At 41.4% G+C, this 24,566-nt stretch overlaps 1 protein-coding gene across 20 annotated transcripts in view; it reads left to right on the top strand.

Moving 5' to 3' along the window:
• Window positions 1-24,566, top strand: part of MAGI1 (membrane associated guanylate kinase, WW and PDZ domain containing 1) — a 291,948-nt gene that overhangs the window by 118,955 nt on the left and 148,427 nt on the right. For all 20 annotated transcript variants that reach the window (XM_072347596.1, XM_072347604.1, XM_072347602.1 and 17 more), the window contains exon 2: window positions 21,788-21,904. In XM_072347596.1, coding sequence (XP_072203697.1) covers window positions 21,788-21,904 — 117 coding nt within the window. The remainder of the gene's footprint in view (window positions 1-21,787; window positions 21,905-24,566) is intronic.

A 24,566-nucleotide genomic window follows, 5' to 3' on the forward strand; every position in this document is an offset into this window, starting at 1 on the left:
CAATCTCTAGGAGCACAAAGCCCCTTGCTTACAATAAAATGAATGAAATGTGGGAAACTGAGTGTTTGCAATCGAGAAGCTGACACTTTGCATTACAGAAAAATAATATATATTGGTGCGAGTTTTATCAAAGGTTGCTAGAAAGAAAAAGGAAAACATGAAACATTGAGGCAATAGGCTATGAATCAGTATCTTCAAAGAGCCTGGGATCTGTTTTGTCCTGTTCTTATTTTCAAAAGGGGCTAAATTTGCTCTAGCAAAGGATGGAGGGGAACTGGTGTCTTTGCTTTAAGAATGCAGTATGTTTCTGATAGTTTATGTCAAGGCAATGTAGAGTTATGCAATTAGGTAGGTTAACAGCAGTGTAATAGCCATGGCATGTAAAATATGACTTCTTGGTTATCGTGTACAACTTTGGGTAGCCAACGCAGGTAGCTAAACATCTTAGAATTCCCCATCTGGATGGTAAGGAAGATGAGTAGGCAGAAGTACTAAATTATGACAGCAGTGAACGTACCTGACTGTGTTTTGTGGATGATTCCATCTTCCCCTCTCAATCACTGAGCCAAATTGAGAGCAATTCCTTCCCTGCCATGGTAAGACGGAAAAATTACTCTTTTAATGTGTGTTATGGGAGTGTTTTTGTATGCTCTACTTTGAGAGATTAATTTTGTAGTTTTTGTCTTTGCTGCTGTTTTATTTTACTTGGTTAGCTGTCTAGCTTAGTGAAAAAGAAGACGTAAGGTTGAACCTTAATTCATTCCCTTCCTTTACCAAATATAGCGTGCCAGTGCCTCTCTGAAATTTTCCCACTTAGCTGCATATTGAACCTTGTAACAATGTGGTCTGGTTGGATTCCCAACGCAGGCTGACAGCTCTGCTTTACCCCAAGACCCCTGGGTTTGTACGGCTTTCAATCATGGGAAATGCTACACTGACAGTTACTTTCAAGTTCATGCCATTGCACCAACTCCCCGCTGCTCCACGCTGTGTGGTTTCATAGCTGCCCTTTGTATTCAATTTCTTCCAAATGAGCTTCATTTGTTGACAGATTTTGAGATTTTCATGGTTGCCCTGCGTGTTTCAATGCACAGTCCAATTCTTTGGTCTTGAAATAATTTATAGTATAATGAATCATTATAGTGTTGTGTGATAAAAACCACAGCGAGAGGATAGAGTCTAAACGCAAGAACATGTTTACAAAATGTTTTAGGAGTGATCTGTGCCCCAAATGGTTCCTAGTGGAGTTTTCTCTCTGACTGCTGTAGCTGTGCTGCCCTCAGAAATGTCTCTTCCAGGGCAAAGGGTAGAAAAAGTGCTTGGGGTCAGGCATGGAGCAGCCTTGGGTGGGCTGTTATCTGCAGCTCTTCTGCCTGTGTGCATTGCTCCTGTCCTTCAGAACCAACATCTTTCCCATGTAAAATGATGTAAAATGTATTGGAATACACTGCATTATTGTATATGTGGCAGGTTATAGCACTGTGTGTATGTTAAGATGCACCAACACATGCATCTAAAAAAAGAAACTGAGCTGAACGCAGTGATATCTTTGTCAGTGAATAAATATGTGACTTTTAAAACACTGCATGATTCAAGTTTCAAACCTGGTGCTAATTATTAGCTGCATTTTTGCTGTGTCTCAGATCTTGAATGAGTTCCATGGAAGGCGACGCAGCCTTCTTAGCCATTTACCCACCTCCTCCAGCCTTCATGCTGAACATATTCTCCTCTTGTGCCCCAGCCAGCTTGTAGGGTCTGCTGTTCTGTGTTGCCAGAGGAGACTTTTTGCTTTCTTTGTTATTTTATTAGGTGGTTCTCTTTTAAATTCCCTTTAATTTCAGTGGTGCTATTTAGCATGAAAACTATAATCCCAGAGTCGTGCTTTCTTCGTCGCAGAATTGATGGGAATTCATTTTGTTCTGCACTTTACATGTGGTAATAACAGTAACTTTTGGCATTTACTGCTCTTTATGGCTTTTTAGGTTCTGTACAGCAAGGCAGATGGGCTATTGGGTCCAGTACTGTTCTGTAATGGAACAATTAGTCTATTTCTGCTCAGTCACATGAGAATGCACGGCAGTGGGTAATGTCCTGTGTCCTCAAGTAGGTGAGAAGTTTGGAACATGGTACAACTGTGGCACATAAGAAGAGTGTGTCTGTATTGCTGCTGGCATCGTGCACAGCTTGGGGCTCTTGGGGCTGGAAGAGGGGGCTGGTCACTCACTGAGTTTCCCATCTGAGCAGACAGCAGGGCTAGGCCAAGTGAGAAAAGATGACACAGCAATCTGAAAAGCAGAATGACTTCATTTGAGATATTCAAAAAAGATGCAGTCTCTTTTAGACAACGAAAAGAAAGGAGAAAGAAAAGTGTCTGTTCTATTTAAGGATTGTCTGTCCTCATCCTTGTGCACTTGTGTGTCTCACACCATCTGTTATTTACTTCTGTGGTCACTGGCTACTTAAACAATAAGATTGTTTGCTTGGTTGTTTGTGGTTTTTTTTCCTAGAGTTGTGCACCGTTTTATCAGATGTTAGCAAGGGGAATGTTGCATTTGAAGCACAGCAGTTAATGGAGACTTTGTGGTCCCAGAAGGGTTCAGAAGAATAGCAATCACTCACTTGGTAGTCTGCAGCTTGCTCACAAGTAGCAAGGTAAAGGGCAAACTGAACTGCTGTGGAACACCTCAAGGTAGTTAAGAAGTTTGCCCATTAGCATTTCTTCGTCTGCCCTGTGGATACTGCATAAAAAGAACCTTGTCTTTCTAAACTCCATCTATTTGGTATTATATTTCTGAAATATTTTCTCAAGGAAATTATGGAAGTGATGACAAGCCATGCTGTTTTCATCTCTTCTCTTTTCAGCTCCCCCACAACATTGTGACACGTACCATATTTGAAGTCTAACTGCAAAAATGTTTCCTGTGATATTTAATTGCAAATCCACTGTGGAATCAGGAATTTGCTAACTGTCGAGCCTGCTGCTTTGGTTAGGTGAGGACTTGGGACAGGAAGGCTTTGGGTGTGATTTTAATGTTCAGGGTACATAATACTCAGAATGACATTTAATGAGAGCTGAAGGGGTAGCAGCCAGTTTATTTGCACAGAACTATGATTTACCAGGAGGGAAAAACCACAGTGAAGTTGGCAAGCTTTATAGTATTTTAAGCTGTAAAATGCAAAAGAGGAGAAAATCCATTGTGAGAAATTATGAAGAAAGTGAGGCACCGTTCAGAGATGTGCAATTTCCTTTGCACTGACAACCACAGCAGGCTGCTGTCTTTAATGCTGGCAGCTTACACGGGTGTAGCGATTCTCCTCAAGCTTATGCAGACACAACTCCTTTGGCATTAAGAAGTGCCTGGAGTAGTTGATAGAGCTTAACAGAAATCCATCAGGTATCTTTTTCTACCTTCCCCTTGGGCAGCTGCATTTCTCTTGCCTATTTTGTATTCTTTAATGAATGTCACAAAACATGATGCTAATTGAATAAGTTTGTGTATGTGTTCACATGTGTGCATTCAGCAGACCCATGTTAGTTCTTTGCTGTCATCTAAGTCAACCTTCTCCTGATACCAGCAATGCTTTCTGTTCTATCAGATGTTTTGCTTGTAGTCTTCAGGCAGAAGGGAAGAGGTGAATGCAGAGCAAAACATGCTGTTGAGGAAATGCAGCGGTGTTCACAGGTTTTCATAGCATGTGAGCTTTTGGGCACAGAGAGAATCCGTAATTCATTTGTCTTCTGTTCCTAGGAAGATCAAAGCAATTTGTTGTGTTGCTTATGGAAACTGAAATATGCTGCAGGAAAAAAGAAATAAATTACCCGTGTGTGTCTGTGTGTATATTTAGTGCAAAAAAAAACCAACAACCCCAAAAAACTCGATGGATGAAAGGTGCTATACCTTATGTTCATTTGCCTGTGTAATGAAGCTGGTGAGAGTAATGGCCAGCACTTGGTGTGCTGCAGTGGTGCTCTGCTTTATGTACTTCTGTAAGAAAGATTTGAGCACAGATTTCTTCGTGGCTGCTGGACAGTAAAGCTGCTGAAATCCCTTCAAAATTAAACCTAGTAACTTTCAAAACTGGATACAAGTGCTTCCTTTTGCTTTGGCATGGTGTTATTTATGCTTAGTGTATTGTAAATGTAGTAACTTAGAAATAATGGAGTTTTTATTGGGGAACCAATGTGGCTTTCCTTAGAAGCAGATTTAAACCTGTTATTTCATAGATGAGCAGCAACACTTGGCAACAGTTGTGCAATACTCATCTTTGTCCAGAGGACTTATTTCTCCTCTGCCTCTGTCACCGTGTGCATACAAGCAACCCTTTCGTGTGCCATATTTCTCAACTAAATTCTCCTGTAAAATCAGTTTTCTACTTTGGCCAGAAAGATGAAGGTGTTCTCCAGCAGGAAATCTTAATTCAAATTATAGAAGACAAGTATTTTGTACTTCCTTTTCAATAACTTGTGATTTATTTCTTTTTTGTATCATGAGGCTCCTTTAGAACTGTCTTGTGATGGAAAATCGCAGTGTAAGGAGGCACGCTTTTATAAGAACACTGCAGTAATTGTAACCTTTGGGTCCTGAACTTGACTCTTCTCGTTTTACCCCATGTTGGTAGGTCGCTGTTGCATTTCCATTTTGACTAATTTAAACTCCATTGTCACGTAGTGCAAATGAATTGGAGTGGCCATGAATAGCTTGCATAAATAGCTCGTCATTTCATTAAACTCTGATTTATAGCTGTCACACTGGAGTCTTTATGTTCTTTGGTCCTTCTGTTGAGCAGACACTAATCTGCTAGACGGTGTGATCTGATCATTTCTCAGCGATGTTTTTCTCCCTGTTTACTTCTGTCAGCTTAACTGCGCTCTCAATTTTATTTGGCTGTGAATTTTCCCCTTTTAAAAATTCCTTCCTTTCTGTGTTTTAGATAGATGTCTGGGTGACTTTATCTTTTGATGACAGTGAGTGGCATTGCACAGATACAAACAGTGATTGCTGGTTTGAGGTGCTCAAGCATGAAGGTCCTGCCTGTGTTATCCAATAAGCAGAAGATACTCATGTTACTCCATGAGGTGTGTTTAAGTAATTTGGAAGTGCAGTGAAAGGACACACATGCAGGTGATGGTAACAGGAGATGGGCAGAAGTACAGCGTTAGGTTTCCCTGCAGTGCTGTGGCCTTGGAAGGAAAGGCTTAGGGATGCTATTGTGGTGTGGGTGGGATGCCTCAAACATTTAATATCTTTAAACCTTACCTATTACCTGTGTAGTCTCTGTATGTCAGGAGTACATTGGAGAGCAGTCTGCCAGGCAGAAGAGTCTGTCACACCATGGCTCTAGGGCTGGGCTCCCATAGCAGGCATGCTATCCTGGATATGTATGTGAGGCTTTTGGGCTTTTTTTTTTTTTTGCAGCAGGCACGCCTTGATGATGAATGTTTTTGTATTCTGAATGCTGCTTAGGTGGGCATAACGTTAATCCACTCGATTTAATTTGGAGCTGCTGAAGCAGAATTAGGCACTGGAGGGATTTTGCAGAGTAGTAAAAACAAACAAAAAGAATCCCAAAGATGAGAACCTGTAGTGCAGCTGTTTAGATGCACACAAGCTTAAAATAAGAGAAAAAAAGATATTTGATGTTGTTGTTTGTGTTCACAATTACCCCTAAAGTCCATAAAAGCCAAGGCAAACCTGAAAGATTGGCCTCAAGTTCTCCATTGGTACGGGATGCCACAGAGGCATTTATGTCTCCAAGCAGCTATTTCTCCCTATGCATTAGAGCTATATTTAAAAAGGATTATCTTGATAAGTCATGCAAACTCTCTCTTTCTCTAAAATGCAGATTTTTTCTGTCAGCATAGCCCGACTGTCATTTCAGCTCAAAACTGCAAAGGAAACTTATGCTAATTGATATTTCTCCCTTTTGGGATTTGATTTTTGTCAATTCTTTACTTAATTTCTATCTCTGTAGAGCAGAAAAAGCAACCCCCCCATCCCTGGTAAAAACAACCTAGAAAAACCCAAGTCATCCTCAAAGAAAACCCAAGAAAGAACCTTTCAGTTCTTTCCTTTCTTTTTGGACCTGAGAAGGTCAGCATCAATACCTTTCAGTACTCCAAACTGGTCAGGTCTTGCCTTACATGTGTTTTAATTACAAGTTCATTGCAAAGATTGCTTTGATCTTCCCAAGGATTGTAGGCAACCTATGAATGTCACTATGCACTGCTCCCTGTCTGAGATCTCTTTTTCCCCACCTCCTCCTCTAAATGTGCAGCAGCTTTTCCTTCCAGACACAAGGTTTGCTTGCTGTTAGGATGCTGATGAGCTAAATGAAAGAAAAGGCAGGCTCTTGCTGCCTTTGCATCAGTATGAGGACGTGCTGCAGATGGTAAAGGAGTCTTCTAGAAATCTGTGACACAGCAGCGTAGCTTTGCACGCTGTTTTTAGCAGGAACTGTTTTAAAACTTTTTTTTTAAGCAAATAATGTACAAAGAATCTGGAGGAAGAGGCGGTGCATTTGAATGCTGCAAGTGCTTGGACTCTGCAAAAGGTTTATGTGTGTTGTCTTCTTGCTGCTGGCAGGAACAATAAGAGCTAAATGGGATACAAGTCACCCATCTGCAGCATGTTCAGCGTATGAGCTAAAGAAAGCTCCAAGTCCTTTCTCTATAAATTGCAGATAGAAGGCATAAATATTCATTTTGTTCTGTGCCATCGTCTCATGTTTCAACCCTCCAGATGATAATTAAGACAATGGAAGATAAAATTTTGTACTGTACAAAATTGCATTTGAGCCTTAACAAATAAGAGATTATTCTGTCCAGTAAACAAAACATAATCATCATGGCACCCTTACCGAAGGAGAGCCTAAAATAGAAACTCTCCTCTTTTATAGGTCATGTAAAATGTCATCATCTATTTCATTATCTGTACTGTTTGGATGAAAAAGAACTGATTAATTTAAAAGAACCTTGTCTTATTTGCTAACAAGGTTATTTTCTCATTGATTGCTAGGAAGCCTGGTTCCTTTGAAAGGGATTGCAAATTATGGGTAAATCAATTGTCAGCCTGTGCAGACGCATCTGCCTTTCTGTTCTGGTGGTACAGGATTGTGCAGACATGGTGTTTATAGGGCAGATTTGAGTGCACCTTGTCGGAAGGAAGCTTCTGTGCCTGGGCAGATGTGGAAAAGCAGCAACAGGAGACCATGGTATCATAGCAGTCCCAGTTGCTGAATCCTCCCGTAAAACCTCAGCTATCAAATAGGCTGCCTCTTAAAGGAGAGTGTAATCGGGTTATCTAGATTTATCCGTGATAGAGGCTGCTGCCCCTAGAAGGGGAAATGAACAAAAACAACGGCAGCAATCTAAGGAAAAGAACTTATTTTACTAAATACGAGACACAATATGATACAATATAACTACAACTACTATATCAAACAAGGCAGAGAAAAAGAAAGAGAGAAAAAGAGTCCCGGAGAACCGGGGGCCTACTGCAATCTCTAGGCGACAGGCTGGAACGTTGCTGATAGAGCGAGACAGCAGGGATGGAGCGCTCCAAAGCGATAGACAGGGCGAAAAGAGGGACGTTCCAGCCTGGGAGCGAGATTATATGTGTGTCCTCCTCCTCTGGTGATTCATCTCTGGCCGCGTTGTCCCCTGGGATATGTAGTTTCCTCCAAGGGCTGAGTACTCGGGATGCTGCCATTCCACAGATCTGGAGCATGAACCTTCCACACTTCCGCATACCCTCTGTTACACTTCCACATACCCTCTGTTACACTTCCACATACCCTCTGTTACACTTCCACATACCCTCTGTTACACTTTCTTATACCACCAAAACAGTTCATACCGCACATGATGTCATGATGTAGAATATTGACAGCACAAAACCATGACAGAGAGGCCAAACCAAAGAGACTTAAGACCAAGGAATGTTTCTTTAGGTTTCTAATTTAGAAACTCTCAGGACAGCAGTGTGCAAAAGCACAACATATCAAACATGGTAGCTCATCTTTGTTGCCTGAATAGTTTCTTTACAGAGCTTCTACAGCTGTGGCTGCACACTTCCAAAAGCAAGAGAAGCGTAAAATGAATTGGAGGCTAAGCTGATCAGGGCCTTCTGTTTCTGAACCAGTGTATGAGACATTCAAATGCGTTTGATTATGAGGGGGTGAAAAAATGCTCGTTAACAAACCAACTGAGAAAGTATAGAGAGCTCTCCAAAATAATAATAATTTAAGGAGGAGGAAATAGTATTTAGATGCTTAATGCTGATTTTTTTTGCTCTCTGTTGCACACCTTGTTTGTCGTTGGGTCCTCAGAACTCTTTATGTGGATTTGGTTTTAATGAAAATGAGTAAAACTGCTGCTTGAACATGCAGATTTCCTGGCAGAATTGCAAACTGGTTAGAGCTGTGCAAGTCAGGAGAGCTCACCATTGCCTGGCAAAAATGGGCCTAAAGATTGTTCCAAGCTGATTACATCCTGCAAAATTGGAAAAATCCCATGAAGCTACAGCCAGCAGCAGAGCTTGATTAAACCCTTCATCTTTGCTTTTCCTTTTAATCTTTCACAAAAGCCATTCATTGTGGATATATGAGAAATCCGCCAAGACCACTGCTAGATGCAGTCATGTAATGGGAATGAAACCAGTGTTTCTTTCCATTTTGAATTCTGGGAAACTGTTTTTCTGACCACTTGTGCACTTGTGCTTTCCAGTTAATTGTTTGTAGCACGAGACGTGCTAAGTTCGTAGCATGAGACACAGCTTAGTGAATGTGTTCCTGGATGGGAGGTCTTCATGTGAACATTGCTGAAGAGCCAAAAAAGCTTTTCATCCCAACAAGAACCTGTGAAACCTAATTCTGGAGGTGCCAATTTTTTCTGGTTTTGGAACCAAGCTGCTGTTTTGGCTGGTTTTTGTGCTATGGAGATCTGATCCGGATGTTGGTAGCCTTTCATAAGCTTCCGTGTACTTCTGGATAAGCGTGCTTATTCCTGCAGGATTCATTATGGGAGAGGTGTGAGCAAAAGAACCTGACTTGTCCAAACTTGGAAACATATGAACCCATGTTAGTAAGGGAGGACCAGGGGGTAGCCCAGCAGGTTGAGATGTAATCTGAAAAGGCACTGTCAGAGCGATGCCTGAGTTCTGTAGAAATGTGATGTTCCTGCAGAATGTCTTCATTTTGACAAATGCCATTTTGTGATCAAAAGTGTTGTGTGGAGAACATGGAGCCTGCCATGTGCTTTTCTCGCTTTATTCCCATATTCAATCTTTTTAACCAAAAGAGAACGTGTCCTTTTGATTCTGTAGCAGAACTGCTCTGTTTTACATCTAAAGGAGCCATTTCTGTGCTGTTTCCTTGTAATTAAAATTCTTATCCCCAAAAATGTGCTTTTCATTAAAAATTCCTGCCCTGCTCTAATAAATCAACATCTTCTTGCTATTGTTTCTGGAAATATATATTTTGCTGTGTGCCACATACAAACCGTTTCCTGTTTGAGATGGGTTTTACCATCTGTAATATTCATATTTGGTTCTTGAGGGAAGAGTTAGGGTGACAGAAACATGATACAGGCACTCCTATAAACACATCAAGAAAAGAAGACCTTCAACCAAGGCAATAGAGATGTTTGCTATAGGGTCTACTAAGCTTCTTTGTGTACTCTTTTTAATTGTCAACCTTGCTTTATATGAGGTATTAAGTTAGAGACCGAGGCTGTGCCCGCTTATTTGTTTTAACATGAGTGTTTCATTCTTTTAATTGTTGTCACTGAACAGCCTGTAATGTGGAGGTTACAGAAAAAGGTTGTCCCCAGTGGATGAGAGTCCCAGGAATCTGAGCATTTCTGTTGCATTTCCTTGTATGTGAAATAGCTAACAGCAGTGTTGCCCCCATTTATTTTGTCTACTGATATATGTTTTAGCATTAAGTTATGGTAGTATGGTACTAAAATCCTAACAAGCTGGCCTGCCATGGTTGCTGCTTGCTTCAGGCATCTCATCTTTTCTGCCCATGCTTGAAAATCTTAGTTTAGAATTTCATTTCTGTGTTCCCCACAAAAGGGGAGGCCCACGATGCTGTGTATTGAAGTGCTTTTTCTACAGAATCAGCACACTGACACTTTGCTTTTACTGGTGGGATTTCCTGAGCTGGTGTAGGCTACTGGTCAACTAAGCAATGGAAAAGATTCACTGCACTGCTTCATTTTGCTCCGACCTCCTTTAAATGGCTCTTGCTTCTCCCATTCTTTCAAGTCCTTCAGCTACCCTGTTCAGCATTTGTCTTTCTAAAGTAGGTTTCCAAGTCATAGCTTAGGATAAAACCAGTTTGAATCAATTCCTCATCAAGCTTGAAGAAAAACATGCAATCTTAACATTTCCCAGGGATGGAGAATATCCTCCAACCATTAGAAGACCATTCCAATAGTAGACTAAAATAGACTAAAAATAAGACAAACATATCTGCAGTTTGAATAATTAACCAGAGTTAGTCCCATTCCTTAGATCGTGTTCTTTGTCTACAATTATGAAATTAAAAACAGCTGTCTTTGCTTTCCCTATAAGCCAGGTTGTTTGGTTTTTTTTAATCAGTGTGACCTTCTTACTCGATTTTTGTGGCTGCTTGTGCCTCTTGTAAAGTGTGCTTCAACAGCTCTGACTGTTACACACATTTTTCTGCTTAAGCGAGGTTTTTTTTTCCCCCCAACAGATTTAGCTCATAATTATATTCAGCTTGGAAAACCTAACTTTCTAAATTCACAGCGCTTTGCTGTCCGTGTGCTTCCTTTATGTACTGTATGCTAGTGGTCTCATGTTATTTCTGCACCTCCACAAGTGTGTATTAATATATTAAAAGAGGAAAATCAAAGGCAGTTTCACCTCGGGTTAGGGTTTGTTTCTTCACCCTATGAGCATAATGTAGTGGGAACAGGACCTCTGCTTGCTGCTGTGAGACCACAGCAAGTCATGTTCCTGGTTTGGTTTCATGGCAGATCTGGTTTCTGAGAAATTGCTTGAGCCGGTTGGAAAATTAACTTGTAGCCCTCTGTGAAAATGAATATTTTGGGGAAAGAAAAACCTAATAGATTTCTTGTTCTTTGCTGAGAAATTGGGGCAGCTGAGCATACATCATTCAGCCCCAGCAGAGAACGGGCTGTCAATCAGTACTGCCTAGGACAGAGCCTGGAGCAGGCACGTGGTGATCTGTGGGTTGATTCTTCCAAGGAGGCTAATGTTGTCCGTCTAATGGAGATACCTGGGGGCAGGGCAGCATCAAAATTCTAGTGTTCTGTTGGTGTGTGCATTAGGAATGCATTTATTGCCTGCCCATCACACATTCTTAGCATTAGATTTTACGTATTCAGTACCTCTGGAAATCAGGCTGGTAGTATCGACATATGCCTGCGAGCCAGCAAGGGCAAAGCAAAAACCTATAAAGCTGTGATTAGAATTCAGAGGTGACCTGGCTGGGTGATAGGAGTTTGTCCCTCCAGCAATCAAGGAAAAGCAGTGATGAAAAGGAGCTTAGCTTGACTGCTGAAGGACTTTGGAGTCAGGTTTAAAAAACAGCACTGAAGACCCCATGCTTAAATTACACTGAAGAGGAACCAAACAAAAACCAAACAAAAAAACCCACCAGTGAATATGAATAGCTAGTCAGAATTCCCAAATAGTGGTATTTGTGTCATGTTTGTAGTTTTTTCCCTACTTTGACTCAAAGAATCAGATGCAGTGTTTAGGGAATGGGTTGCAGGTTTTGCAAATGTTTTCCTGGTGCCATTCTAGAAAATGAGTCTGGCATATTGTTATGCAGGTTTTGTTCTGCTAAAGTATTGTAATACCGTCTGTTTCTCAAGCTGATTTGGCTTTTAAAGCTCAAATATTATATCCTACTTTTAGAGCATATGGTAACTCCTTTCAGGAGACTTAGAGATCTGCATCTAATTTCCAGAAACAGGTCGTTGCCTTTGGTTGAAAGGCTGCAAATGCTTTTCATCTCGATTTTCCTGTTCTTGTTGCTCAGTCTAGACTTTCTTCTTCGCCCCTGCCATGCTTCTACCTCCCACAGAATGGAAAAGCCTGCTGGCTGCTTTGAGGTGGAGCAAAGGAAGAGGAACAACGCTCCCTTATGCAGGTTGCTTCACGCAGCACGGTTTTACAGAGTAGGTGTCAGTGACAAATGCTGTTACGTGGCTCCTGTGCAGACTGTGCTTTCCTGGAGCATTAGCAGAGACTCACATAGCCCAGCCTGTGTTCATTGATGGAAGGCTTGGCAGAGATGTGCCATGAGCCCTCAGCCTGACTCTTTCAGAGCTCATGGAAAGAGGCTGCATCCCATGCTGCTCATTCTCTTACAATGACTTCATTCTGCATTCACTTCAGATGTGTAGGAGGTTTTTTTTTCCTGTTCTTTCTTTCTTCTTTCATTTATTTTTTTCCTTTAAGCCTACGTGGCAACATGAACGATTCTTGCCACTCACGACCGCTTTGTAGTCCTCATTGCTTTCTCTCACTGAAACACGCAGTGCAGAAGGCCTCAGCACAGCAGTGTCTTTGTGTGAGAGACAGAATGCCTTCCTCAGAGGAATGTCTCTGCTTCCCAAAGTTCACCCCTGGGTATGGCTTTGTGTAAAGCTTTGCAGATTAGGGGCTTTGTGCCGGGTGCTTGGTTTAAGGTCACTGCCCAGGGGAAGCCTTTCTGGATGTGACCTTAATCCAACAGTTCAGTTGTCAGCCACTCAACTCAAGCCTCTCATCCAACACCAGTCCACCCTCAGAACTGCCTAAAGTTTTTAGTGTAATGCTAATCCAGATTTCATTGTGAACAAGTATAGAAAATGTTGCTGCGCTACTTAGTTCTTCTTTGCATCTCTATGTTTTCCTTGAGCTTTCCTGTGATGACTGTAGCAAGTAGCCATTGATCAGTGTTATGATTATGATTTATCTGGGAGAATTTTAATTTCAATAAGGGTCTGCATCTGTGGTCCCAGCAGGTCCCTTCTCTCACCTTAGCTCCATCTTAGCACCATCTCTCCCCACTGTTGTTTCTGGAGCTTTCCCGAGAGCCCAGATTCCCTCCTGTTATGTGTTTGATGTAGATTCTTCAAAGTGGAAAAGGGAAGAGAAAGGGGAGGGAAAAAAATAGCTGAGCCAAGAGCATGGAGCTTGTAGCATTGCCTAAAAACAGCACAAGGGAAGAAAAGAGAATTCCTGAAAGTCAACAGCAGAGTAGTAGTTGCTGACCTCCAGCTTTCAGTTAGTTGGGTTAATGAGTAACCATGGTGTAGAGAAGAAGCGCTAGGGCTGGTTCTACATATGCCAACTCCCGTGTGGATGCAGCAAAGCCATGTTTCTGGGGCTCAGTGCCTGACCTGCTCGAGTGAATTTAGAGGTATCTGTTGGCAACTGTAGTTAATGTTACTGACCTTTTATTCCCTCTTCTATCCATTGTGTGTTCATGCTGCATATTTTTGTTTACCCGTATTATAGCTTTAAATGTTATCCCAATCTCGGATTTTTCTGCACTTTTAGACTTTTCTGGGAAAAATGACACTGTTTATTTGGTGTCATGATGCTACGGGCTCCGTAAGTGTAAAATATATCAAGTAGAGAGGCAGAAAATGCCCTCATATTCTTTTTTTTGCCTTTTCTTTGAGGTAAGACCTCTCTGTGTGGAAACGTGCTGCTGTCTACAGCAAAGCTGGGGCAAAGATCAGCAGAATAATAGAGGTGTCTTTTTGAGGTAGAAAGATGAGTTTTTTTTCCCCATCCTTCATGCAGTAGTTCTCAGGTGACTGAACTATGCCTATCCAGGATCTCCTTTGAATCCCCAGGAAAAGGGAACTTGGATTGGCAAGGTGTTTTATTAGCACAGTAGATTTTAAATGAGATGGTGTGTAATGGGTTCTACCTTGGCAATCTAAGAAGAATTCTTGAGGATGTATTGTGGAACATGTACTTTAATCCATTTCTTTGAGAGTGTTGGTAGCACTGCCCAGAACTGTTGGACACCCTGCTATTGAGCCTCACTCCTGCAGATACTGTGTGGCAGCCCCTGGTCGACTCAGTTGGATGCTGCTTGGCTTCCCTCTACCCCAGGTCAGGGCTGTCCTGGGTTCGTGGCTGAAAGTCAAGGTCACTGGGAAGGCCAAAGGGGAGCCAGGCTGGGTTTCCTGCAGCACTGGCTGGTATTCAGCTGGAGGCAACAGCATTGTATTTGTCACAAGGGTGCCAAATTGTCAGGCCCAGCATCTAAATAATTATATTTTTCTTTTCAGCCTCCTATGCTCGAGCGCTGTTACTTTTTTGGCACTACTCAGCTGAAAGGCTATTTGTTTGAATTTCCACTAGAAAAATGAATCACTATTAATGCGCAGAAAATAATGTGGAGTGCCCTGCGAATACAGTAGATTAGGTTAGGTGCTCACAGAATAGTTTCCTGGGGATTTATGATCTGTTAAGTGCATTTCTTAACAGCAAATGCTGAATTACCACTTCAGTGTTGGTGCATTCACCCATGCAGATTGAGAGAGATACCAAAAGGGACTGTGCCAAGAAGGCTCTTGCCTGCTCCACGTTCTGAACACGGACAGAAAGTTTTGAGTGAATATATCTCCTTCAGATTCACAGCTTACACCTAAAATAATATTTTAAGAAGTTCTGTTAGTAATACAGTAACAAGTGTTATTAGTTCTCCAGATAGGAATTACTAGCTGCACTGAAGTGCTCTCTGCTGATTCAGCAGCTTGGCTGCTGCTGAAGCCTTATCCATGCTCCATCAAAGTTGAGTTTTATTGCCATGTAGGTAGTTCATCCTGTAACTTTTTGCAATTCTTTACAATATTACCTTCAGCTTATAATAATCTCCCTCCGTGGAAGGATGCTGCAATGGATGTGGCTTTGTTGTTCTGAGCATAAAAATTGGGAAGTATTTTATGTTCTAGTTCTGGAAGGTAGGAAAGGGACAAGCAGTCATTTTGCTTTGGTTGTGGCATGAATTTCATTAGAATAATGGAGATTGATTTCAGCAGTTCATCTGAGTCCAGCTGTAGTGGGCTGGAATGAATGAAAGTGAGGCTGGGAGTGTATGCAGCATTTCCAGCAGAGGTCTGGTTTGTACCAGGAGTCAATAAAGACTCTCCAAATTGATATGGAAGGAACTGTCGACAGTGACAGATGAGGCTCTTTATGTGGGACATCCAAGCATCTGGACTTTATGAGACTGGTTTGCACACGGCAGTAAAAGTTCATTAGTTTGTTTTGTTTGTTTTTTAATATGGGAGAAAACAGAACTGGAGTCCAGTTGGGTGTCTGCTGGGTCACATCAACTGTTAACTGAGCTCCCATGATGGTATTCAAGTATCTATTTAGAGCACTGATCCATAGAAGGCTTTTAAGTTTACTTGTGTTATGTGTAAACCCACAACGTGTCAGTAAAGCAGTTGCTGTTACAAGTTTCCTTCATTTCGTAGGTGGCTGAAAGATAAAGCATGCTTAGATTGTGTTGTATTTTAAGAAGCCACATGAATATCTAAAGCTTTCAAACTGGATGTTTTTGCACTGTGATCTTATTTGATCTCTGTCTAGCAATGATGAATGAATCTTTTGTGTTTTAGTATATATCCTTGTGTCTTTGACCTCACAGGAGACGTAACAAAAGTAGGTGCTGGACTTTATTTACTTATTTACCTAGTAGTTAAGATAGGAAAGCAAACACAGTGATTTCTTTCAACTTTTCTCCCCATTGCCCCCTTGACAAATGGCTGTTGGGATGGTGTTTAACTGTGACCTTAAGGCCACTGGCGTAATGAAGCTGTGATCTGGCAGATGTGACAGACTCATCTTACATAAATCACTCTCTTTTGTCACTGCTGGCATATGGCCAATGAATCTTCTAATTATTGAATGGCTTTTATAGCCCCATTATTTATAATCACTTTTGGACAGCAGCTGGAAGACAAGGATGGGAGAGAATAAAATGATATAGCAGAAAATATGATCGTCTGTGTAACAACCGCTGGGATTAGGAAGATTTGATGATGGTGTGGCTACCAGCACAGTCCTGTTAAATGGTAAAAAAATCCACTCAGCTTTCATTGTGTCTCTTCAGACAGGCTTCTGCCCATTGCCCTCACTGTGAGAATTATATTAAGTGGCTCAAAAATGGAATACAAATCTCTCCAGATTTTAACAAAAGGGCTTCCTTTACATGAGGACTTGAGGAAAGTCCATTGCAAACTTTAGTAAAGCGCATAGTGATGAATGCAGAGTCAACACCAGTGCTGTAGTTGTGTAAAATGGTGTATGGAAGAGTGTGAAGTGCTTCCCAGGAGCCGTGTTTGCCTTCTGTTTTCAGTAAGAATTTCACAACGGATTGGGAAATTGTCATTAGTTAATTAATATTTTCAAGGGGGGGGGATGGCAACCCTCACCTAAACTCCCAAAAAAGCAGTAGCTAGTTAACCAGGTTGATGTTTCTTTGGTGGCTGTTTGGTGGTTGGGGTTTGGTTTTGTTTTCAAAAGGATGATGGGTTTAAAATGAACTTGGGTTAATAGACTTTCTAATTAAGAGGAGCTGCTTTGGCTGCAGTTACAGCTGAGTGTGCAGTCCCATCTGCAGGCTAAGCAGCAGCCTCGGGCACAGGAGTGCAGTCAAAGCCTCCCAGCCTCAAAGGTGGTCCAGTGAGACTGCAGGTCTGCTCATTGCTTTGCAAAGTGGGAGCTCACATCCTAAGGAAGTTCTTCTTAAAATCATTATTTTCCCATTATCTGCATTTCTGCATTTGTTTGGCCAAGTTTTGCTCCTGCACTACAAAAATATCTTGTTAATGTTTGCTAAATATCTTCAGATAGGACTCGTCAGCTGAAAGACTGTATGTTATAATCAGGGGTTTATTCTGCACGTCCAATGTGCAATCTTTGTGTCTTTTAAAAAATGGAATCCTTCCCTCAATGTAGACATCAGATGCCAAGAGACGGTCTTAATCCAGATGACTCTATTGCACTCTTATCCCTTTAGCAAGGCCTTTAACCTTTGCTTCATGGTCCTGTTGTTTAGAAATGGTCTTTGTCCACGAAGGATGGCTCAGCTATAGATGCCTCGAAATGAAGATATCCCTACAAGAAAAGGGGAATTGAGGAATAAAAAATGGATTTTTCTAGTTCAGGTTTCTCAGTCCCTGTGAATATGGCAATTGGAAGCCTTCCCAAAGCAGGGCAAAGATAGAAGATTTACATTGGTAAATATTTGTATAGGAGTGTTATATAGGTCAGACCACTATGTGCTGGGCCTGACTCCTATCCCTTTGCACAAGCATTGCTGTCAGACTGGAGCTATTTATCGGGATTATCTATGGCTGTCCCAAAGCACAAATGGGATAATAACAGCTGCAGCATTTAATATGAACATAAACTGTAAAATGTTGGCTTCCAGGTGCATAAAACATGGACTCAAGATGTGTCTTCAGAATACGCATATTGCAAAGCTCTGGCATAGGCTGCCTACCAGCTGGCAGGAAGGTGCTGTCAGCCCTTCCATGTTCTCACTCAGCTTTTTATGGGGAAATCTTGGATTTTGCTTGGTCATTTATGCAGTCTGCTTTCCTTATTGAAGCCCGTGTGTTACAACAGCCAGCAGCTTTGCGCAGGCAGGTCTGCACTGCTGCTCACTGATAGTGGGGTTCTGGGAGTGATGAATGTTCTCAGCAACAGTGACAGCGTTAGATGAGCTCCTATGGTGCAGCCTTCTCCCCTGCAGAAACTGGGAGCTGTAGCAACAAGCAGCAGAGCATCATTCAAAGCAGAGTTTCACTAGTGGCTTTATATTGGGTTACTGTTGGAGGGCGAATGTGTGATGGAGGATTGAGGGTGTGAAAGAAGTCTCAAAAGCATTTAGATTTTATATATATATATATATATATATATATATATATATATACCTCCACAAAGTTGACAAGCACTTCTTATTGTTTCTCAGAAAACTCTGTATCAGCAGGACTCATTTTTTAAGAGGGGAGATGATTTGTTTCTCTCTTGGTGTTTGTTATTAAGGTATTATTATGGTTTAATGCTTTGAGAGAATGATTGACTTGCTCTGAAATGCATTACAATAATTGAGAGTAATTGAGGAAAGACAGATGTACAATAAGTCATCCTTTGTAAAAGGTGAAGGGTTCTGGTGATAGGATGCAAACTTGTCAGATCTGGAGGAGTACAGTGAGGAGAGGAGCACTGGTAGGTTAGCTTTCCTATGAAGAAAGGCAATGTTTCATTGTTCCAGGGCTAAAAAATGCAAAGGATCTGTTTCCACAACAATAATCGATCGTGTAACATGTTTTAATTCTTAAACTTTTAAGTATTAACTTAGATGAGTTTAGTAGGAAGGAAATTTATTTATACAATAGGTTTTTGTGTGGTTGGTTTATTTTGTGTCTGAACTGAACAACTCAGCCCAGTTTCAATTATGGAAAGGATGCAGTAATTTTTCTTTAAGCAAATCAATGTATTTCCCACCTATCCTGGCCAGCAAGAAGGAAGGTCTGGGCACTGACCCATCTCCTCTGGACTGCAGCTGCTGTTGGCCTGCTCCTACTACTGTATGGACCCTGTATGTGTACTTAGAAGAAAAGGAAGGTTCTCCAAAGTACAAATGTAAGATCCAATCTCCTTGAAAACAGAGGAGTGTTTTGAAGTGTTACACAGCTTATCTCTAAGGAAACTGAATCCAGGTGTATTCTTAGCACAACTGATGCCTCAAATTAGTTTTTACAAAGGGGAGGACTCGTGCATAAAATCAGATGGTGCTGCACTCCTTTTTAACCCAGCCTGGGCTGATGAATGGGCAAAAGCCATCAGTGGTGAGACTCCTTTGCAGAGGGAGCGGTGTGTGAAGCAGGGGTGCCCATGGAGGTCAGAATGAGTTTCAGTGCTGCAGTTTGCACGTGGGAGGTTGGTAAGATGTCACTGATGTGTCTTTCTCATTCTTAGGAATTGTGGGGGCTCAAAAAGAATGTATCAGCCTTTGTAAACTTGCGTCTAGCTCTAGAATCTGCTCAAGAATGCTGGTATTGAGCATGTGGACCAAAACGTTTCAGGTGGTAAAGAATTCCACATGTTCTGTGATGAATTCCCGTGGAGTTTTCCATAAGGGGTTTGTTTCTGTGTTAGCTCCTTTTTGCCTTCCATACTCTGCAGTGGGCTGTAAGGGGTGAGCCTGCTTTTGTCTACAGCCCTGGGCTCAGCTGCAAGAAGCCTTTTTTCTATCTGGAATTTTCTGGAAGTTAGCAACAAAAATGTGACGTGGGGTGTTTATTTTTTTCTTCCTTCTTCCCATCTGAAATGCATGTAATAGGAATGAGTGTCTCTGTCAGCTCCCTGAAGGAAAAAGTATGCAAGTGCAAGTATTGCTCTAGCCCCTGCATTTGCAACTGCCATCTTGGGCAGCACATCAGTGACTCAGCTTGAAATCCCAGCTACTGTGAAACAGAGAGCCAAACATTTTTTGGTGGGGCTGTAATAGTCTGAGATGAATAGACAGAGAGGAAAGATAGCTGCAGATATCATCGGTAAATTGCATGCTTTCTGTGGTCAAGATGACCCTATCTCAGCAGTCTCTTTTCACCTCTAGAAACAATTGTGACATTAATTGTGAAATCACGAATTGCACAGTATTTTAGGACAAAACCTGTAGGTTACATACTTATTCCTTCACCAGAATAAGTGCTTGCATTATGTCCAAACTGCTCGTCATGCTTAGTTTTTTTGGCTATGAGTAACCAGCCACCTTCCATCGTTATCATGAGCAAAGAAAAATGTGAACTGCTCAACTGAAAAAAGTGCTTGATTATTTTTTGAGGATGCTCTTTGTTGTGCCCAGTCTCCCACTCTGAGGTCAAAAGTCTCAGCATCCACCAAACACATGAGCTTGCTGGTCTGAAATGGGAAAGCTGCAGTCCACAGTCTATCCAAGCACCTCCTGGGTTGTTGTGTGCTATGTTTCACTAGTGGAACAGCCAAAGATAGTTTGTTAGGAACCAGACTGGTCATCTGCTCCTGGGGTGAGGGGTGTTGCTTGGGGTCAATCAGGAAACGATGATGAGTGTTTTGTCTACCTTTCTTCAGTTTCATTGTTTCAGCTGTTCCTTGCATTGAGCATCTTGGTCTCTGAACACTTCTTATAAGGAAAGAGGGCCACTGCTTAAGCCTTCCTTCCTTCAACAATACATGTAATCTTAAAAACAACAGCAGCAAAAGAGTACACGTATCACCTATTTTATTTTATGGAATTTAACTTCATTTTTAGACTAAGGTCATTTTTATTGTTGTTTGCTTTTAAAACAATATTACTGCAGATCTTCCTTGGTAGATTGCTGTTCCTGCCCTTGTTTGCTGAATGCTCTGCACTGCTCCTCATTTACGTGGGGCTGCTGTTCCCTCCCAGAGCTGGTGTCCAACTGCCCTACGTTGCAGGATTATTACTCTTGATCTGTTTTGTTCCTAGAGGCTGCAGGCAGGAATCTCTAACTGCAGTGCTACATTGTGTCACAATTATTGGGCTGGCGCTACATTGCATGTTCACCATCTAAAAAAAAATCATGATGCAAACTATGAAAGTCAATGGAAACAGCTGTAGGAGTTCAACTCAAGGTCTGTGCAGCCCACTGCTCGAGCTGTGGCTGTGGCCATAAATAAGGTGCCTAGCAAAGGAAAGAGACATATAATATTCCACTGCTTCTTCTCCCAGTACAGCCCTGGCCACCAGCAATTCGTTTTTACCTCAAAGGATGTCCTACCATTTTTGGCAAACCAGCCCTTCTTCCACTGCCTCAACCTGTGTGAATTATTTTCCACTCCCCATTTTAAGAACAGAAGGGTTTCCATTCCCCATTCTCTATGGGATCATATGGGGCTTTTTTTGCTTTTCAGTCAGACTGAAATTAGAGTTATTTGAGAATATTTAATTTCTGGGAAAAGACTTCATGAAGTTACTCCAGTTCTTACATTCTGCTACAGGAAAGTATTTAGTGTTCTGTGTTCATTTCCAACTAAATCTCTCTTTTTTGGTGGTTGTTTTTAGCTCATCTGTCTTTATTCTCACATACTTATGAAAGTGTTACGAGCTGAATTAAAGTCTAGTATCAAATGTGGAAGTTGGCAGCCCTGCCTGTGGCAGGGGGTTTGGAGCTTGATGATCCTTGCTGTCCTTTCCAACACAAGCCATTCTGTGATTCTATAATGATTCTATGAATGGGGAAACAAACTGAAGTGAAAAGTGTTGCATATTATTCTGTTGTTTTTTTAAGGACTTTGGTTACTCTGAACTCCTTAATTCTTGCCCAACTGCGTGTTAGGATAGATACCAGTGCAAAGTATTGTTCTTAGATTTTGTGCCATGTTCAGCTATATTAGTGCCTTTGCTTTTTATCTTTCTGCCCAGCTCGCTCTCCGATGAGCTGCAAAAACAATACCCTTATTATTTTTCATCACTTTCTCATCATCTGTCTTTCTCCATTTGCTCAGACAAATAAGTGATAAAAGGGAATGATGATCTGCTTAACACCACAAGAAGAAAGATGCGTTACCAGAGGAGAGAGACCTCTTGTTTACAGCAAGTTTTTTTTGGTAATTAGCCATTTGTAGAGGAAGATGAGCCTCCGCTCGTAAAGTCAGCATGCCATTATTTAGGGGACTCTGAATGGAAGCCTAACATTTGCCTGAATTGGAAATGTTAATTGTGTGCATTTAGAAGTAAATAAATGGCTGTGTTTTCTTTGCAGGAAGCAGACTGAACAAAGACCTGAGACATTATCTCAACCAGAGGTTTCAGAAAGGATCGCCGGATCACGACCTACAGCAGACTATTAGAGATAACCTTTATCACCATGCTGTGCCTTGTAAGTAACAAACCACTGACCTGGTGGATTACTTGTCGTATCATTTTTGCTTTTATTGATTGACTGGGGGCAGCCTTCGTGTGGCAATGCGTGCAGCTCAGGTTTCAGACTGGGCAGAATTCCATGTGTGACAGCAAATAGTGTTCAGGGAGTGCTTACAGGGAAACCAGCTGACGGCCTTAGGAAGCTCTCATTAATGTTGTTATGATGTGTGTTTCTGCATTGATTTGGAATCTATGAATAAAAAATGGCTTTTCTATTTGTTTTGTTAGCAAAGCTTCATTTCTGATGCTTATTTTATGGGAGAAATTGGATCTTGTTTTGTGGTTGGATGACACTGAAACAGGAAACTGCCACTGTTGGAAGGTCATCCTCAGCTCCAAAAGGAGATAAGCAGCAAACGTTAGTGAAGCTAACAAAGAAATGCTTTTCTTTACCCCCCAAACCAACCAAGGGTAAAGCTGAGAAGTTTGAAGGGGGTGGTAATATTCAGAAGTTCAGACTGTACTCAAAATCAGGTTGTGCTTTGCTCATTGGGAAAGTGCACGAGAAGTAGATGATGATTGTTTTTCATATCCTCTCCTGGAAGTTGGAAGATGGTGCAATGAAACCATCTGTTTTTCTGCTTGATGTTTTTCTGGGCCTTGATGAGCTCAGAAGAAAGTGCTCTGAATTTCAGATTGGGTTTGGATAAGAACTAGTAAACTCTCAGTTACAGCGTGCTGAAAGGAGCAGCAAAACATTTTTAAGCTCTCTTTGTCGACATGAATCAGAGGTTGTTTATCCTGGTAGACTCGTATAAACACTGAATAATGATGTTGCCACTCAAGAATCCGTATTTGCCAACAAATACCACATAATGGTAGGTAGAGTAATAGCTGTTTTCAATCTAAGTGTTGCATGCGGGGGAACTGTGTAGGGCCACGGTTAAAAATGTGTGATAACACTGATAAATGCTGATTCTTCAAATGGCAGACATTGTATGTCACTGTTGAGTTTATTTTCATTTTATCAGTTGAAAGCATGAACCAAATTACCTATGAAGTGCTGTGTGTGGACGTGAAGAATAAATATGGATTGCTATTTTCTATTGAATACTTCCATTTTCCATTTTGTTATCGTGAAATATGATTAGTTTGAAATCGTCTAACTTGCTTGGCTGCAGGTTTTTAAGGTATAATGCGGAAAGTGACTTCTAGGGAAACACTTGTGGTATTGCAGGCTTGGTACATGCAGTGTCTTGATGCTAATGTCCTTCTGCCTATGTGTTACATTCCAATTTCTGAAGCAGCAAATAAAGCAAATGAGTGAAGTTCAGTGGAAGCATTTTGTGTGTTGCCAAGGTTACATTTTGAGACGCTTTCCATTGATTCTTTTCTCTAATGTATTTAACTTGATGGTGAGCTAATCTACTCGGACTCGCTAAAGACTTTTGATTTAAAATTAAGACCAGTAAAAGCAATTTCTGCCTCTTGGATGTAGCAGGAAGAGGTGTTTATTGCTGACACACTACTAAGAACTCTTGTTATTTTATACATGGAGAATCTGAGTAATGGAGTCAGTTACTGTGTGTCTCCATACTTGCTGAGTTGTAAAGCAGGTAACGTTTAATTTTCTCTTTGTGTACAGTTGAGATGGTATTAGTGGTAGCTTTAAAGAATGATGCTAATATTCGTGTTTGAATTTGAATGAGGCTACTGTATACATGGTGGGTTGGAATGCTTTACAGGTCTAGAGATTAATCTAGTGGTGCACTCATATTTTTATTCCTTAGTACATGTGACCAGTAAATCCAGGCCCCTGGACCAATCTCCGGTGCTAATGGATTATGAAGTCTTGTATTTTGAAAATGGAATTCTCTGCTGATTATGTGGTAAACACGAACAAGAACACAAGGTCACTTGGACAGAGAGTGCTGGGCCTGCCAGCTGCTTTGTGTTGCGCTAATAGAAGGGCTAAATGAAGTGATAATTACTAAATGCAAAATGGAGAAAGGTGATGTTAACCAGTTCTTCCCTAAAAAATGTGTAGTGAGGATCCCATGTGGTTATTGCTGCTTAAGCGTCACTTAAATCTTTTTACTGTAGGAGAGTTGGATAAGAATGATCTCTAAGATAAGAGTGTTGGGATGATGTCAGATCCCAGAAGGAAATGCATAAATGACACAGGTATGGTCTTCTGAGAGAGCAGGTGACTTTACTGCTAAACGTGGAACTGTCTGCAAAGAGATGAGACCTAAAAATGCACCTGAAGGGGAGGTGTAATTGAAAGAAGGAAATGAACCACACAGTTATTTTTGCAAGCCAAAATCCTCAAGGGTAATCTGTAAATACAAGTATTGGTTCAGATGATAAGCAGCCAACAGTGCTGCCCCAGTGCTGGCCAGCCTTGGTGGCCTCCCTTTGCCTCCAGCATGCCTTCTCCTGCCCTCCATGCCCTGACCTCCCTCCTCCCCCACTGAGTTGATTTTTCCTGCCAAGATCTATAGTAAACAACAGCTGTGCCGGGCTTCTAGGTGGCCTCCAAGTTTGGTGGTTGTGCCATTCCCAGTGCTCTGCTATTGCTGTCACGCCACACCCACGGGTTTATTTACAGACACAAAGCACTCCCTGGATTTTACTACTTTACCATCGTAATCTAGGACTCAGCCAGAGCAAAGAAG

This window comes from Excalfactoria chinensis, chromosome 12 (assembly GCF_039878825.1).
Source record: "Excalfactoria chinensis isolate bCotChi1 chromosome 12, bCotChi1.hap2, whole genome shotgun sequence".
NCBI classification, from domain to species: domain Eukaryota; kingdom Metazoa; phylum Chordata; class Aves; order Galliformes; family Phasianidae; genus Excalfactoria; species Excalfactoria chinensis.